Here is a 17,010-nt window from a genome sequence, read left to right as displayed (position 1 = left end):
CCTCCGCAGGTTGCGCAAATATGTGGACTGATGCCAGATGTTTGCACTTTTATCATGTGCAAAGCAACTGAGAAGATTTCTGCTTTTTCTGAAATGGGGAGGGGGAGCTGGCCCTTATAGATTTTGATTTTAATTGCTCTTGCACATATATTCTACCGTTCTCGCCCAGAGGTCCATGGTTTCCTGCCTCCTCATTTAACTCATCGCAACAACCCTGTGAGGTAAGTTAGACGGAGAGGCAGGGACCGTGGGGCTCAAGGTCACACCAAGTGGAGATTTGAACCCACATCTCCCAGGTCCTAGTCTGACCCTCTAGCCATTGCCCCACCCTGGGTCTCCCTGCGGATGGGCTTCCTGAAGAGGAAGTGCATCTGAACCTAAATCTGATATGCATATCCCAGAGCAGCTGACAAATGTGGTTGATAAGAAAGTTGCTGCCCTGTGGATTTACATTCTAAGAAGACATGGCAGAAAAGGAAAAGGGATTTGGAGGGAGGAGGAAAAGGAAACTCGGGCACTATTTATTCGCTTTCTTTGGCTGCTATGCACCATACAGTTAAAGCACAGTCCCCCCACCCAGCAAAGAATCACAGGGACTGTAGTTTAATCCATAGAGATACGATTTCAGCACCTTGATCTGTGATCCCTGCATTTCAGGGGGTGGACTAGATGACTCACGAGGTCCCTTCCACTCCTACAATTCTACGGCGCCCCCGGAGGACCTGCTCCAGATTTGCAGCCACATGGACCCCCGCCCCTTTGTCCTGGCTTCATTCCGTGGTCTTCCCCTCTCCACCCATGAGACTAGATCCACTTTGCCGGCAGGGGCTGACGCCAACCGGGCCATAGTCGTAGCATAGTAGAGCTGCAGAGTTGGCACTTGGCAGGGACCCCCAAGGGCCATCTAGTCCAACCCCTTGCCGTGCAGAAATCGCAGCCATCTTCCTTTTCCAGAAACAGGCCCCGTCAAAACAGATGACTTAGACGCTATTTATTCTGGAAGCAGATGCCGAGGCTGTGGGAGCGCAGAGAGTTCGCTAAAGTTCAGAAGGCGGAGGCAGGAGGCAAGTCCCGGTCCAGCCTCGCCCTCCAGCTTCCTAGGGAGAGAACTCGCAGGCAGCCAGGTAGCAGCCCAGCAGAAGAGAAGGGGGAAGCCGGGCTTTGGGGAGGGCTGTTCCCCTCCTGCTCTGGGGCAGGGTCAGTCAGCGGGACCCAGGTGGGTCTGGGAAGGGGCGGGGCAGTTGAGGGGGTGGGATCATGTTGCTCCGGCTCCCCCTCCCCTAGGCATGCTTGGGGCAGAGAGGGAGGGACCAGGCAGAGCAGAGGAAGAGTCTCCGAAGGGGAAGCGAGAGAGATCGAGCAGCACAGGACCCCCAGCGCTCTCTTTCATTCGCACCATCCCTCCATCCCTCCATCCTTTCTCTGCGGGAGCAAAACTCCGCGCGGGAGGGCCTCGATCCGCAGGAGAGGCGACGCAGCAGCAGCAGCAGCAGCGCCCTTGCTTTTGGCTCCGGAGGCTGCTCGCTTCCTCCGAGGGAGACGAGAGTCCCACCTGCGCGCGGCGCCTCCGTCTCCGCCTGCCGGCCGGTCTCCCGACGCTGCTGCCGCTCCCGCCGCCGGACAAACGCCCGCCCCAAAATGCCCAACTTCTCCGGCAACTGGAAGATGAAGAGCTCGGAGAACTTCGAGGAGCTGCTGAAGGCTCTGGGTGAGTCTGGCGCCCGAGGAGGAGGCTTATTTCTGGGAAGGGCTGAGTCCAGCGCCTAAGAAATAGCCGATGACGCAGCGCTGCCGCCGCTCCGGCAAAAGCGAGTCTATTTTCCCTCTATATTTAGACCCCTGTCTGGATGCGTCCCCCCCCCCCCGGCAGGGGCGCGCGCAGAGGCCACCCTGGGAGGAGGGCTCCCCCTCCTTTAACAGAATGGGGCTTTCCGGATGCTCCAATATTTGGATCCGGGCATATGTGGAGTGGGAGCCGCCTTCTGGATTCCTGCATCTCAGCGGGCTGGACTAGATGACCCTAGGGGTCCCTTCCAGCTCTGCAACCTTAAAACCTGCTGTTTTTCGATAACCGGGGGCGGGGGGGGGGGCGGGAACATAAGCTGGAGAGATAGAAGAGGTCTGGCGCACCCGTGGCTCCTGCTTTCTGAAGGATGTGGGGCTGTTTGGGGTCGGGCGCCTGAGGTTCACAATGTGCAGCCTTGGAGAATATTATTGGGGTGGGGAAGAGAAGGGGGTGCAGTTGGGAGCCTTAATTTGCATGCAGGGGGAGAACCTGCAGACCCGCGTCTTCCCATTTCGGAGTTTCAGCGTGTTCACGCGTGTTTAGAAGAACGCACCCGCCTCCGCCTCTGTGTCCCGCGCCGTCACCCCAGAAGCAAAGTTTGCGACTGGAGCGATCGCCCTGCGGGGGCATCTGGGGTTCCGCTTCTTGCGGGGAGGAGAAGCCACCGGATTTTGTAACGTGTGAACAGCTGTAAGGACCACCCTGGTGGGTCAGGCGGAGGGCGGCTCCTCTCCTGCCAGCCTAGGCGGATGGAGCTGGGAGCGCTGGTGGGCTTCGACCCAGTGGAATTGAACCCCACTTAGCGGGGGGGGGCGTGGCGGGAGGCAGGAGGTCCCCTCCTCGACTGTGTCTCTCACAGTAATGGCAACCCCGGTTTATCCTCACGACAGCCCCGCGAGGGAGGGAAGCGCGGCTGAGAATTTGCATTGCCACTCCGGAGGAGTTTGCCATTTGGGGACCCATGAGACACCAGGCTAGAAAGCGCACCCCGGCCCCTCTGGGCAATTCTATTAGAGAAAGGGGCTTTTTTAGCGCTGCTGCCCCCCTCCCACTGTGTAACCATGGTAGGTCTTTCCTTTTCGACAATGGCTCTGCAGGAGACCCATATATTACCCTTTTGTATCCATCCACTGCCATTAGTGGATGGCAGTGGATGGATACAAAAGGGTAATATATGGGGAGAGGCATCCATCCACTGCCATTAGTCTTGATAGCTCTGGTGGAGCCCCCATGGTCAGGAGCAGTCTACCTCAGACTGCTAATCCAAAGTAGCAGGCAGGGCAAGCAGGATGCTGGGCTAAATGAGCCCCCCCCCCCCCGTTTTTAGCACAGCTCCTCCCTGTCCCTACCATCTCAGCGCTTGTTTAAGTTTTGCAGCAGGAATTTCACAATCCATGTTTGTTTGTTCTTAAGGCTGACCGGCCATTTGTTTCATTTAAAAATGAGGTTTTAATTTGGTGGGTTCAGGCGAACTGACCGTCTTGGCCTTTCCTAGGATTCCACCCCTGCCCCCCCCCCAATAAAATCCTCATAATCCCCTTTTGCCTGTCCTCTGACGTGGCCGGCTGAGTCACCACCTGGATGCCTCTGGAAGGGTTTGGAAGCCACATCCAGAACCAGGAGGGAAACTCAGGACTCAGAGGGAAAAAATGGCAGATCCCTGGAAGCAGTTATGTGTGCAAAGGGCTCAGCCTTTTGGCATTGCCTGAGAGCCATCTGGGTCTTCTGGGCGCCTCGTGGCAGGATTGCAACCTTGCAGAATTGTGAAGACCCCACTACCCAGCTAGTCTCCTGCTGGACAGGATCCACAGTGGGGCAATGCATGTTCTTATGGGTGGCTTCCCCCTGCCCCACCCCACCCCCACAAAAGGCATGTTGTATCCCCTTTAGAGTGCAGCTCCTGAAAACACCAGGTTGCTGTGAGCATAAGAACAGCTTGCCGGATCAGGCCACTGGTCCCTCTAGCCCAGAATGCTGCCTGTGGGAAATCGGCAAGTAGTTCCTTCCAACGGGGGTTATTCAGAAGCACTACAGAACATAACCATCCTATGGAGAGGGCAAGGAGCTGATTTTGGCGTGAGGGACGGTTGAGGAGGTTGGAGTCTCTACACCTCAGCAGGAGCTTGAGCTGCGCCCCCAGATCCCTCGGGGTGGCACATAGGTCCCTGGAAGCCAGCGCTCTGAGGCCGGAAGCAAGGAAGCCAAGATCATCATGAGAAATGGGAGTTGGATAGGAAAGAATCCCTAGTTCTGTCCCAGTGAGTTGGAGATTCAAAGATCTGCTTTGTCTCTGCAGGAGAAACAGACAAAGGAGAGGGATCTCCTCCCAGGATGGGATCAGGAGGTCGGCAAGCCCAGGTGTGTCTGTCTAGTGTTTGAGGACAGGTCAGTGCAGGTCAGGTCAGAAAGATGGTCTCAGAAGCTTGGGGGTTCTTCTTTCTCTCCCCGTGTCTCCTTTGCAGGGGGTGGGCTGGATGACCCTCAGGGGTCCCTTCCAGCTCCATAATTCTATGATTCTTTCCCCCCATGGCTTAGTGTAAGACAGGGGTAGGCAACCTAAGGCCTGGGGGCCAGATGTGGCCCAATCGCCTTCTCAATCCGACCTGCGGACGGTCCAGGAATCAGCGTGTTTTTACATGAGTAGAATGTGTGCTTTTATTTAAAATGCATCTCTGGGTAATGTGTGGGGCATAGGAATTCGTTCATTTCCCCCCAGAAAAATATAGTCCGGCCCCCCACAAGGTATGAGGAACAGTGGACTGGCCCCCTGCTGAAAAAGGTTGCTGACCCCTGGTGTAAGCTGAGCTGCACCCCGGCATTTCCAGCAGAAGGAGGTCCCGGGTGCAAGCTTCGCTGGCAGCATCTCCAGGTAGGGCTGGAAAGGGTCCCTGCCTGAGAACCTGCAGAGAAGGCACTGCTGCCAGTCTGTGCAGCTAATAGCGGCCTAGATGGCATGACTTCAATATAGCTTCTTATGCCCCCATTTAAACTGGAACATAATGATCTGGAACCATAAGAACAAGGACCTTCATTTCTTAGTGGCAGGGCACCCACTTTCTGTGCAGGCGGCCCCGGGTTCAACCTCAGAAAGGCCTGGGGAGAATAAACTGTTCCCGAAACCCTGGACAGCCGCTGCTGCCAGCCAGTGTAGACAGTGCTGAGCTGGATGGGCTGATTTTGTACGACTCTGTTTCCTTTGCTCCTGCGACCGGATCGGTCTGCTCCCGAGGAGTTGGCGGAGGGCCTCATCCAGGCCACGTGCCAGGAGTGGCCCCATGCTCTGAACTGGCCCCGGGGCAGTCTGCTCTTGCATCCTGCCTGCGATGGAGGCCTGCGCACTGCTGGGTTCCCTGGCCTTTGGCTCTGGGCGCCGCAATGACAAATTCCTCCTGAAATAACCTCTCCCCACCCCAGCGGAGAAGGAGGAGGGGGCAGGCTTGGCCTCCCCTCCTGCCGCTCTCCTAATAATAATGCCCGAGGGGGGCCGGGCATGACGAAGGGGCCGCGACTGCTGACCCCTGGCGCTCCCTGCTCCCTGCCATCTGCCAGGCAGGAGGTGGCGCACACCGCTGGGGGTGGGGAGGTGGCGACAGGCGAGTCGGAGGAGCCTGGGTGTGTTTCTTTTGAAGCAGCCCCCTGGGATCCAGCCCTTAAGGAGGGGGGCCGGGGGGCTCCTACCTGGCCCCCAACTCCACAGGACAGCAGATCCCAGGCCTTCCCTGCCCCTCCCCTTCTGCCTCTCTGCAACCTTCTCCCAGCTGAGCCAAGGCAGCCCAGCTGGAACAGGGAAGGGCTCTTGTGACGCAGTGGTGGGGTGGCTGCTTGGCATGCAGAAGGTCCTGGGTTCAACCCCCTCCATTTTCTACCCCTGCCCAAGACCCTGGAGAGTTGCTGCCAGTCGGGGGGGAGGGGGAGGCACAGGCTGCGGTGGGGATGCTCAGCGGTGCTCCTGGGAGCTCTGGGTAGCAATGCACAGAATCATAGAAGGGTTGAGTTGGAAGGGACCCCGTGGGGTCATCCAGCCCAGCCCCCTGCAGTGCAGGAATCACAGCTGAAGCATCCCTGACAGATGGCCGTCCCACCTCGGCTTAGAGGCCTAGCTTGGGTGTGCATCCCTCGCATCCACGAGGCCTAGAAACCTTTAGAAAGGAGAGCCTGTGTGTTCGTGTGCCAACAACTGACCTGAATTGCATCTACAGTGTGGGCTTCAATCTTGGCAGGCGTGAATGAGTGAAGAGTTTAAATCTTTCCATCTTGCTCTGGCTGATGCCATCCTACCTCTCTTGGAAAATCCCTCCGGCTGCATTAGCGGCAGAGATTCCCTTTCCGCCCCCAGACTCTTTCTCCGGGAACAAAAGAGAGAGAGAGAGAGAGAGAGAGAGAGAGAGAGAGAGAGAGAGAGAGAGAGAATGGATCTGCCTCGCTCCCTCCTTTCCGAACCCCCGAGACCACCTTGAGGCCCCGTAACTGAAACCCGCTTGGCATGCAATGCTCTGAGCAGGACTTGGGGGGGGGGGACACGAGGCCCTCAGAATCGAGGGGAAGAAAATGGGGCAACACCTCTCTCCACCCCCCACCCCGCAAGGGAGGCGAATTCCAATCCACCAATTTATTAGTATTTTTCATTTTTTCGTTTTCTCGCCAGGAAAACCTCCTTTCCCTCCCCTCCGATCTCCCTGCGCTGGTCACAGCAAATACTTTCCAGGTTAGGGGGCTTGTGCAACATACTTTGGGATAATTATCACATGCTTATATTTCACTCCTCAGCCCGCCCGCCCGCCCCCCTGCACTCAGCCGCCCCTTTCCCCCATATCTGAATTATTCGGGCAGAAAGGCTCAGATGTTGGGGAGGGGGAAGCGGGAATCAGCCGGCATGGGGAGGGGGCTGGAATGAGGAAACCGATTTGGGGAGGGGGAGACCTTGGCTGCCAAGGCATTGTTAAATCTCACTCTCTTTTTCCCCACGGAGTAATGGGGCCTGGTTCTCCACCTCTGAGCTGCGTTTTATGGGCATTTTAGCAGCGCAAAGAGGGGGGCTGCTCTCTCTCCCCCTCTCTCATTCTCTTTCTCACTGCTTTGAGAGGGCCATAGAATTGTAGAGTTGGGACCCCAGGGGGTCATCCAGTCCAACCCCCTGCAATGCAAGAATCACAACTAAAGCATCCCTGGCAGACGGACGTCCTCTAACCCTCAGTCATATGAGGCTCACGGAGAGGCAGGGCTCCAGGTCCTTTAAAGCTGGTTTTTATTGGAGCTGGGCGAAGGTTTCTCTTCCCTACCAACCTCACCAGTTGCACAACGGTCTGCCAGTGGCTGCAAGACCACGAGAGCCCAGCTGCTTTATCTATTCTTGCCTCCTCTTCTCACGGCGGCCAAGCAGGTGCCTCTCCTGGGAAACCCGCAAGCAGGATTGGAGGACGAGAGGCTAAGAAGCATTGCTGCTCCAACGGTGGAGGGCAGAACAGAGCCATCCTGGCTGGCAGCTGTCAATTGCCTTATTCTCCATAGATTTGTCTAACCGTCCCAGTTGGTGCCCATCTATGCCTCCTGTGGGGGGGAGTTCCATAGATCAACTCTGCAATGTGTGACAAAGGACTTTCTTTTCTCTGCCTGGTGCTTCCCAACATTCAGCACCACTGCATGTTCACCCGTTCTAGCATGAGGAGAGAGAGCGGAAAACTTTTATCCCTCCGCTCTCTCCGTGAGAAAACTTTCCTCTATGCACTCCAGGCCTGGCAACCCCACATGCCAATTTATTTTCCTTTTTAAAAAATCCTTTCTAACATCAGGCAGTCTCTCTCTCCCCCTCTCCCTTCATGAGGGCCTTACCCTTGCCACTCCCCTAATAAAATTACAATCTCTGTTCACATCTTGTAATCAGTCTTCGAAATGGGAAATTTGGCACCGCCTGGACCCTGGAACGCCTCTGGGCTGTGCAATAATATTTCCCTTTGCAATAATTGTTCCCAGAGGCAGGCAGGGAGATGGCTCCCATTTCTCTCTCTCTCTCTCTCTCCCTGAAAGGGTGAGTTTTCCTACAGCTGCGCCACCTCTGCAGGCAGAACCAGGAAAACAAAGGACTGACTTTGGCTCATTTTTTTTTCCAAGAGGCTGAATTTGACAATCAGAGCAAAACTCTGAATGACCCATTAATTCAGACAAGCACCCTCATCTTCCAGTTTCCCACCAATTGCAGGTGCGGTCCTGTGGGTGGTGTAGCCCCATGGGGTTTCAGTGGGGCTACGCCAGTGTAAGCCGATGGAGCCTCTTTTTCCCACGGCGCTTACACTGCTGAGCCATCTCCTTCCTCGCCCGTCTGTTGCACAATTGCACACTTGTGCAAGGTTGTTGTGTCAACGCTGCCTCTGCATGCATATCTCTCTCTCTCTCTCTCTCTCTCTCTCTCTCTCTCTCTCTCTCTCTCTCTCTCTGGAAAGCTGTTGCGATGAGACATGGCTGTGGGTGCAAGACTGACTTCCCAGTGACTCAATCTGATCCAGGAAGGTCACGGAAGAAACAGGCGCACCCAAAATACAATAAATGTCAGTTGTCTGCCTTCCCCAGACATGACCAAATTGTGTGTTTTTCAGGAGGGGCTGCCTGTCTACCTCCTTCTGATTCTGCACCCACAATGCCCTGAGTGCTGCTCTTTCCCATAGCCCCCCAAGGAGGGGTTCCCCCTGAAATTCAATGGGGAGAAAGGAAGAACGGAAAGCAAGGGGGTGGGTGAGGTCACTTTCCGTCCATTCTGTTGAGTTTCCGACTCTCCTGTCTTGGGTGGCCCCCTCCCACCAGCTTGAAGCAGCTGCAGGGCTCTTCTGACATTCTTGTGGAACCTCCAAGTGCAGAGGCAGTCTGTCTGAGTTCCTAGGTTCATAGGGGCATTGGGCCGCTGGTGAGAAGAGGAGGCTGGGCCAGGTGGGCCCCCTTTGGCCTGATCCATCTGTCAGGCTCTCCTTATGTTCTGCCGCCACCTGCCTTCTCCTCACTTCCTGTTGCCTTGTCTCGTTCCAGGCGTCAATGTCATGCTCCGCAAGATCGCTGTGGCTGCCGCCTCCAAGCCGGCTGTGGAGATCAAGCAGGACGGGGAGTCCTTCTACATCAAGACCTCGACCACCGTCCGCACCACCGAGATCAGCTTCAAGATTGGGGAAGAGTTCGAGGAGCAGACGGTGGACGGGAGACCCTGCAAGGTGAGGGGCAGGGAGGGGAGAGGGGGGTCCAGCGCTCCTGCGCTCCAGGCCTGCAGGCCACCCTCTGTTGCCCAAGGGAGAAACGGAACTTAAGACAGAGATCTCAAGGGGGGGGGGGTGAGCATCCATTCTCTTCCTTGGTGGGTCAAAACTGGGCTGGATCTGCTTCTCTCCAGCTGCTTTGCTTGACGTCGGCCTTTGGGCCTCAGCAGCCAATACCAGAAGTGCAGCAAGCTCCCTTTTACCACGTCACTTTGGGTGCATTTAGCTCAGTGTTGTCTACACTGGCTGGCAGCAGCTGTCCAGGGTTCGAGGAAGAGGCTTTCCCCCCAAACCTCCCTGGAGATGGAACCTGGGACCTGGCAGAGCAGGGACTCTCCAAAGGAGCTACAGCGTGTTGTCTACAAATAAAACCAGATTCCGGTCCTCCTGGTTCAGGATGGATTACATTTGGGGCAATAAGGAGAACTTTCTGAGAGTATGAGCTGTTTGACATGGGAACAGACTCCCTGGGAGGTGGTGGGCTCTCCATCCTTGAAGGTTTTTAAGTTGGATGCCACCTGTCAGCGATTCTTTAGCCGTGATGCAGGGGGCTGGACTAGATGACCCTTGGGGTCCCTCCCAACTTGACAATCCCATGAGTCTCTGAAACTGCATTGCACCATTGGCTCATGTAGCTCAGCACTGGCTGGCAGCAGCTCTCTGGTTTCAGTCTTGGGATATTTCCCCCCCTGCAAACACCATCTGGGACTGAACCCGGGATCTTCTGCCAGCAAAGTAGGGTCTCTGTCCCTGAGCTGTAACCCTCCTCCTTTGCCTCTTGGATTCCCAAATCCCCATCCTGCCCTCTCTTGGATGGATCCTGGCTTTGCAAGGGGGGTCCTTTGGGGCTCCCCTAACCCCCGTGTCCAATATTTCTCGGCAAACCTTTTCTTCCCAGCTGGGCTTTGGCCTGGGAATGGAGGCAGGAGGGCCCTGAACTTTGCTGCACAAAGCAAGGGGCAGGAGCCCCCCCTCCCCCTCCCCCATGGGGGCCAGTAGGGTCCTTTGTGGTCCTGTCCTTAGGAATCCTTACGGGAGGAACTGAAAGCAAAACTGTCAGCATCGCAATGCCATTATACCAATCTCCGGTGCGACCACATTTGGAAAGCTGTACTGCTCACCTCAAAAAGGATATTGCACACTTGGAAAAGGTTCAGAAAAGGGCAAGCGAAACGATTGAGGGGATGGAGACCCTCCCCTGGGAAGGAAGGCTGCAGTGTTTGGGACTTTCTAGCTCAGATAACCTTTTTAGTTTGGTGAAAAGGTGTGAGAGGCAGCCTGATAGAAATTTATAACGTTATGCCTGAGAAAGATGGGGGAGAGAAGGTTTTCTTCACTCTCTCTCCCAAGACCCTGGCCCTTTCCAAGCCCTACCATCTGCACGCATGTGCCCCCACCTCTCCTTTGGGAAGGAGCCTCTGCAGATGTTAGCCGCAATCCACATCCACCCCATCATTCCTTACGAAATACTACAAAGAATCACAGAATGGCAGGGCTAAGTATCAGCTGAAGCTTCCCTGGCAGAGGCCCAGCTGACCTCTGCTTCAAAGTCTCCAGCAAAGGAGAGACCACCACCTTCCCAGGCAGACCAGGCCACAGTCAAGCAGCTCTTACCCTGAAAAGTTCTCCCTGTTCTTTAGTTGGAATTGCCTTTCTTGCTATTTGAAGCCATGGGTTCGAGTCCTCCCTTCTGGAGCAGCAGAAAACAGACATCACAGCCTTTTATATATTTGAAGATGGCCGTGAGATCCCCTCTTCCTCTCCTGTTTGTCACGCCAGGCACTCCAAACTCCCCCAACTGTTAGGCACATTGGTGCATTTCTTCCCAGTGTGGTGTAGTGGTTCAGAGCGGTGGACTCATAATCTGGTGAACCGGGTTCGCGTCTCCGCTCCTCCACATGCGGCTCCTGGGTGACCTTGGACTAGTCACACTTCTCTGAAGTCTCTCAGCCTCACTCACCTCACAGAGTGTTGGTTGTGGGGGAGGGAGGGAAAGGAGGAAAAGGAGATTGTTAGCCGCTTTGAGACCCCTTAAAGGTAAAGGGACCCCCGACCATTCGGTCCAGTCGTGGCCGACTCTGGGGTTGCGGCACTCATCTCGCTTTACTGGCCGAGGGAGCCGGCGTACTGCTTCCGGGTCCTGTGGCCAGCAGGACTAAGCCGCTTCTGGCGAACCAGAGCAGCGCACGGAAATGCCGTTTACGTTCCCACTGGAGTGGTACCTATTTATCTACTTGCACTTGATGTGCTTTTGAACTGCTAGGTTGGCAGGAGCAGGGACTGAGCAATGGGAGCTCACCCCGTCGTGGATTCAAACCGCCAACCTTAAGGGAGTGAAAGGCGGGATATCAAGTCCAAACTCTTGTTCTTCTTCCCGCAAACCAGCTTGGGTCTGAGCAGCCTTGCTGGGCTCTGAGCTGGCCAGGTCTCCTCCGCACTTCTGGCCCAGTTGCCTTGGAGCAAACTTGTTTTCTTCTGCTCTGCTGGGCTGGACCTCAACCAACAGATTCAAATGGCAAAAAACGAGATTCCAACTAAAACCTGGGAAGAACCGTCTGGTGGTGGTGAGATCCATTTGGCAGCGGAGTGGATACGACCTCGGAAGGTGGCAGACTCTCCTTTGTCTGAGGTTTTTAAGCAGATGTTTGGTGGCGCCTGTCCCATGTGCTTGAGCTGAGATTCCTGCATTGCAGGGGGTTGGGCTAGATGACCCCTGGGGTCCCTTCCAACTCCACAATTCCGTGATTTCTCTAACCAGGATGTCGTGTTCTCCTTGGCAACAGCTCTTACATGCACCTCTCCATTTATTTATTTTTTTGCCAGAGGGAAGGAGGGCGATATTCTGACCTCTGAGCAATTGCTTCTTGAGCCCCCGCTCATTTCCATCAGGGCTGGCTCCCCTTTATCGATAATAAATGCTGAGGACCATGACGGAGATGATTTAGATCCCCAAAGGACTTGGGGGCTGCCGGCTGCCGGCTCCCTTTTTCCACCGGCTGCCCCCCTTCCCCCTTCCTGGCCAGCCCTTTGGAGATGATGGATGGAGCTGTCAGCCTAAATTGGGTGGGGGGAGCCAGTTGCCCTCCTCCAGCTCCGGCTGCCTGTCGAGTGACAAATGAGTGCCTTTTGGGGGCAGAGGTGGGGGTTTTGATGGGGAGGGGGTCAGCCCTTTGTCGGCTGCTGGCAGGCTCCACATCTCACTGGCTGGGGGGGCTCTCCCCCCCCCCTTTGTTCTCTCCACAGAGTTTGGCCAAGTGGGAAAGCAACAACAAGATGGTCTGTGAGCAGCGATTGCTGAAAGGTGACGGCCCCAAGACAGGCTGGTCCAGGGAGATGACCAACGACGGGGAGCTCATTCTGGTAAGGGAACTTCTCTCCCTCCCACCCTATCCCTGTCCCACCCCAGGTCCACACACACACACCCCCTTGCAGTTTAGGACACTTGAGCAGGGACACAGGACAGTTCTTGGCTCCATTTCTTTGACACTTCCTGGCAAGGTTTATTTGGAGATGCTGTTGGTGAGGATGGAGCCGGGGGGCTTCTGCATGCCAGGCAGGGGCTCCGTCCCTGGGCTAGACCCCCTTGCACCTCCTTTGACTTAGAAGCAGAGCAGACTTACTCTTAGAAAGTAGGAAAGGAGGAACGGGGCCCCTGCAAGTCTTCCTCAGCCCAGGACTTTGGTTTCCAGAGCTGAGCAGCAGGTGTGCTGCCTCTCCTCCCCACCCTGAGTGAGGCACACAGTCTGTTTCAGGTGGGGCCAGCATGGGGGCTGAACAACATTTCCCCATATTGCAATGTCCCTGCCAACACCTTAAGGAGGACCGTTGGAGGGATACATCCCCCCTTCTCTCTCGTTTTCACTCTCATTGATTTCATCTTTCTTTGTTTTTCCAGACCATGATGGCTGACGATGTCGTCTGCACAAGGATTTACGTCCGGGAGTGAGCGAGGCCTGCTTTTGGGGTGGCGGTTGGATTTGGGGAGGCAGGGGCAGCAGGGTCCAATGGGCAGGGATCTTCCACTCTGGGTCATGGCAGCCCCACCCCCGTGCCTGCCCTCCCCATCACATTTTCGCTCTCTGCCCATGCTCAGAGAGCGCTACATGCAGAAAGACTTAAGCAGAGCAGCTGGCTCTTCATCACATTCCCTCCGGCCTGAGAGGGGGCAGGGGGCGGATAAAGCAGGCTCTGTCCTTGTGATGCCCCCCCGCCCCACCAGAGCAGCCTTTCCCCCCTTCCTCCAGTCTCTTCTGGGGTCCAGCCTCCCTTTTGTCTGCTAAGGGTCCGTGACCCCCACCCCTTCCACCCTGCCGCCCTCGGCATGGCAGACAGAGAATCCCCTTGTTTCAGAATCCGGCCGTGGGATTTGGGATCAGACTGGGGGAGGTGTGTGTGCGCCAGAGTCCCCCTAGCACTGACCTCTCTTTTCCTCCCTCCTGTGGGCACTAGATGGGATGAGGGGGGCACAACCCAGTCTCCCCGGGACCCCTGCACCTCCCAAGGAAATCCCTGCATTGCTGGGGGTTGGACTGGATGACCCTCGGAGCCCCTTCCACCTCTACTCAGGCTGCCATTTTCCTGGGCCCCCTGACACAACCCCTGCATTCTGAGCCCCCTCTTGCTCAGCATCTTGGGAAAGGGAACGAAAACCAAACAGGCCGTCCAGGTTTCCATTTCATTTCACGCCGAGCATCTTGAAGGCCAGCCCTGCCCCTCTGGGCCACCGGATCTCGTTAGCGTCAAAGGTGTAATTTAGCTGAGTGTCACCCACCAAACTGAGATGCCTTCTTACCTCTGGACCTTCTGTGTTAATTGCTAGGATTTTTAAAAAGTATTTATTTGCTACCCTTGTACTAACAAAAGAAGAAGAAAAAGGATATAACCACTTCCTCCCTCCCCCAAAACAAACCCCACCCCCCCACCTCCCTGTGTGAGCACTGGGTCTCCTGTTCAAAAGCCACCTCTTTGATGTTTGCCTTCCTTCCTAATAAATGTCTCATTAAAAAAGTGTCTACATTTTTGTCTGCCTTGCCCTTTTTTCTTCCTCTTGATCTTTTGCTTCCAAAGATACCTGCCCCGCCCCCCAAAAGGCCATGCTCATAAACGGCTCAGTTGCCCCTCAAAATCCAGGAAAGAGCCGGACCCCTGGCATGTTTCACTCAGAAAGTGTTGGGAAGAGAGACCCTCGTTTTTGAAAGGACTCTGCTAGTGGCGTTTCTGAGCCCTGCATGTTCTCCAGGGGCTACTAGCCAGGGTGTCTGTGTTCGGCCCAAACTATGGAAGGCAGTGATGCTTCTGAGCGTTGCTGCTTCTGCTGGGATCAGAGTCCGCTTGTGGTGTCTGGTTGCTCACTGTGAAAAGAGGCGGCTGGACCTGCTGGTCCCCTTTGGCCTGGTCTAGCAGCAGCCAGGTTCTTCTGGTGCTGTTGTGGAGCCTCCAGGTCCAGAGGGAGTCTATCCTAGGTATATGTGAACACTGAGAGAAGAGGAGCCCCTTTGGCCTAATCCAGCAGAGGGGCTCTTCTTATGTGATTTATTTTTTAATCTCTGATCTGCCATAGACACACACCCCCATTCTCAAGGTTAAGTGACCCAAAACAAACAACCTCACCCCGAAATAATCAAGCCTTTTGTCAATCTACTTAACAACAACTTCCTGCTTAACCGGCTTGGATTCTTTGCTTCTACCTAGGAAATTTCCGGGATTTACCTGTGCATTGAATCTCTGAGATGTAAAATATGTCGGACAGGTTAATTTCAGGCAGCAGATTCCCTTTCTGTGTGTGTGTGCAAGAGAATATTCCGCTTTCTCCCATGTCCTGCTTTCTCCCCCACCCCCCTCATGGCCGTTTGCAGAGGTACAAGGGGGGGGGGGCGCTGCTTGCCTGCCTGCTCTTTCTCTGGGTACATTTCCACCTGAAAAAGTGGTTTGGGCTCCGGGGGCACCCAGAGGCCACTGTGGCAGCCGAGAACAGGGAGATGGATGGGCCGCTAGCTTTGCTTAATGCAAGGTCAGGGCAGGGAGGGGGGCGCCTGACACACACACAGCCAGAGCCGCCCCCCCCCCCCAGCAAGGAATGGGTTAGATCCTCTTTTGATGTGGAGACCTCCCCAGCAGCACGTGAAGAAAGGCTCCAGCGGACGAGACCCGGAGTGGGTCTCACTGTCAATAAGGCGGCTTCATGCTGCTTAAAAGCAGTCAAGGCAACACCTGAAGAGTCCTGGGAGTTGTAGTTCGTTCAGAGTGCTGCTGAGAAGCCTTAGGAGAACCCTGTTCCTCCTGCCACTACAATTCCCAGAGCGGTTTATAAACCAGACCCTCGTCCTAGGGAACGCTAGGCATTGTAGCTTGCGCAATGGGGGAATCTCAACTCTAAGCGCCCCGAACTACAGTTCCCCAAAATCGGGGGGACGGGACAGCAGAGCCATGCCTGCTGAAAGTGGGACCAGAGCGCTTTAAAGGGATGGCGCAGACGGGGCGCAGGAGAAAACGTTTCCCAACCCGCCCCCTCCAAATAATCCTTCTCTTTTCCTGTCTCCTTTGAGCAAGTCCAGGCCGGCAGAGAAAGCGAGGGTCCCGGCAAGCCCCCTCCCCTCCCCGGGCGCCCTTTCATCCCCCAAGACAAAGAGCGACCTCCCTCAGCCCCTCTTTTGTCTCCGTGCGGTGGGAATGCCCCCCCCCGCCCCATTCAGGCGCCCGGGCAGGTCAGAGGCCACCGAAGAGGGTCGCCCGGGCTCTGAATACCCAGCTCGTCCCCTCCTCGCCCCTGATTCGGGGTCTGCGAGGCAGAGCAGCTGCCACCCCCGGCGGCCCCCACTTCTGAAAGAGATGGATGGCCTGTCAGGGAGGGAGGCAGCAAGAGGCATTCAGGTGTGCCCCCCAAATTAAGCGGGCTGCCTTTGTTCTTCCGAGGTCCCTGCTTGAAACCTTTCCATGCCCCCCAAATACATTGTCGGGGGGGGGGGAGTGCCGGAAGGGCACGAAAGAGGCAGGTTGCTGCTTTCCTTTGCGCAGGCACACCGATCTTCCGCCTGTCCGGGGTCTCCAACGTGGTGCCCGCGGGATCGTGGCCTTCCTGGAGGCACGTAGTCGGGCCCTCGCGAGGCTGCCCGACCTTCCGATGATGCCCGAATGAGGAGACCGCAGCGCCCTCTTCCCAAGCGGCCCCGATGCGAAATGCCAGCCGCCCGCGGAAGCCACGACGGGCCGGGGAAGCTGGCCAGCGGCTGAGCAGCCCGAAGTTCCCCTGGGGCAGCTGCGGCTTCTCCCTCCTCTCCCCACCCCGACCCCCCTGCAGCCCCAGGCCGGGGGTCCCCGCTCCCGCGCTTCTCGGAACAGGGCTGCTGGCCCGGGCTTCTCCCGGGTTACCTGCGGGGCGTCTCCGCTTGTTAACCCCTCTCCCCTCCCCGGCCGCCGGTTGCCATCACTTGGCGAGGATCCCCCCCCCCCCCTGCGCGTAGCAGCAGCAGCAGCAGCAGCAGCCAAGAGTCCTGTGACACCTTGAAGGCGACGCCGTTTATTGGGCAAGGAGCTGCCGCGGCCTCTAAGAGTCTTTCCCTGGGAGTTCACGGAAGACACTGGGATCCGGGGGTCATCTAGCTCAACCCCCTGCAATGCAACCTTCTTCGGAGCAGGGGGAGAACAGGTGAGAAGGAAAGGAAACGGGGGAAACAGAACAAAAGTGGCCCTTGCCTTAGTAGCAGCGACAACTTACTGGGGGGAGGGGTGCCGAGTCCAGTGGTGGTTGATAACACAGAATTCTCGGCATTGGCAAGCCCATCCACGAACACGGCAGGATTCATATAGAGATATAGATATCTTCATCTTCCTGCAATTCAAGGGCTCACCGCTTTTCTCTAAAGGTCGGCTGCAGAGTCCGTGAAGGGGACGGGACTGAAACGCCCCCCCCCTCCCCGCAGAGCCTTTTCTGCCTCGTTTCTCCTGTCCTCAGCTCCGAGGGGGTGGCGGGCCCGCTGCCGTTTTTGCTAC

At 56.2% G+C, this 17,010-nt stretch overlaps 1 protein-coding gene across 1 annotated transcript; it reads left to right on the top strand.

The window, feature by feature from the left end:
* Positions 1 to 1,274: 1,274 nt before the first annotated feature.
* CRABP2 (cellular retinoic acid binding protein 2) lies at positions 1,275 to 13,459 on the top strand. Its single transcript, XM_083716185.1, has 4 exons — positions 1,275 to 1,708; positions 8,801 to 8,979; positions 12,265 to 12,381; positions 12,917 to 13,459. The coding sequence occupies exons 1-4, from the start codon at positions 1,639 to 1,641 to the stop codon at positions 12,965 to 12,967; spliced, it is 417 nt and encodes a 138-aa protein (XP_083572311.1). The 5' UTR covers positions 1,275 to 1,638; the 3' UTR covers positions 12,968 to 13,459.
* The last annotated feature ends 3,551 nt before the right edge of the window (positions 13,460 to 17,010 follow it).

Source organism: Podarcis gaigeae (assembly GCF_964106915.1).
Source record: "Podarcis gaigeae genome assembly, chromosome: 16".
NCBI classification, from domain to species: Eukaryota; Metazoa; Chordata; class Lepidosauria; order Squamata; family Lacertidae; genus Podarcis; species Podarcis gaigeae.
This window is presented reverse-complemented; position numbering and strand designations above follow the sequence as displayed.

Excerpts from the sequence above, each read along its gene's own strand:
- CRABP2 (XM_083716185.1), top strand. The coding sequence starts at position 1,639 with ATGCCCAACTTCTCCGGCAACTGGAAGATGAAGAGCTCGGAGAACTTC. Across the intron at positions 1,709-8,800 it reads GGAGCTGCTGAAGGCTCTGG|GCGTCAATGTCATGCTCCGC; the intron begins GTGAGTCTGGCG and ends GTCTCGTTCCAG. Across the intron at positions 8,980-12,264 it reads TGGACGGGAGACCCTGCAAG|AGTTTGGCCAAGTGGGAAAG; the intron begins GTGAGGGGCAGG and ends TTCTCTCCACAG.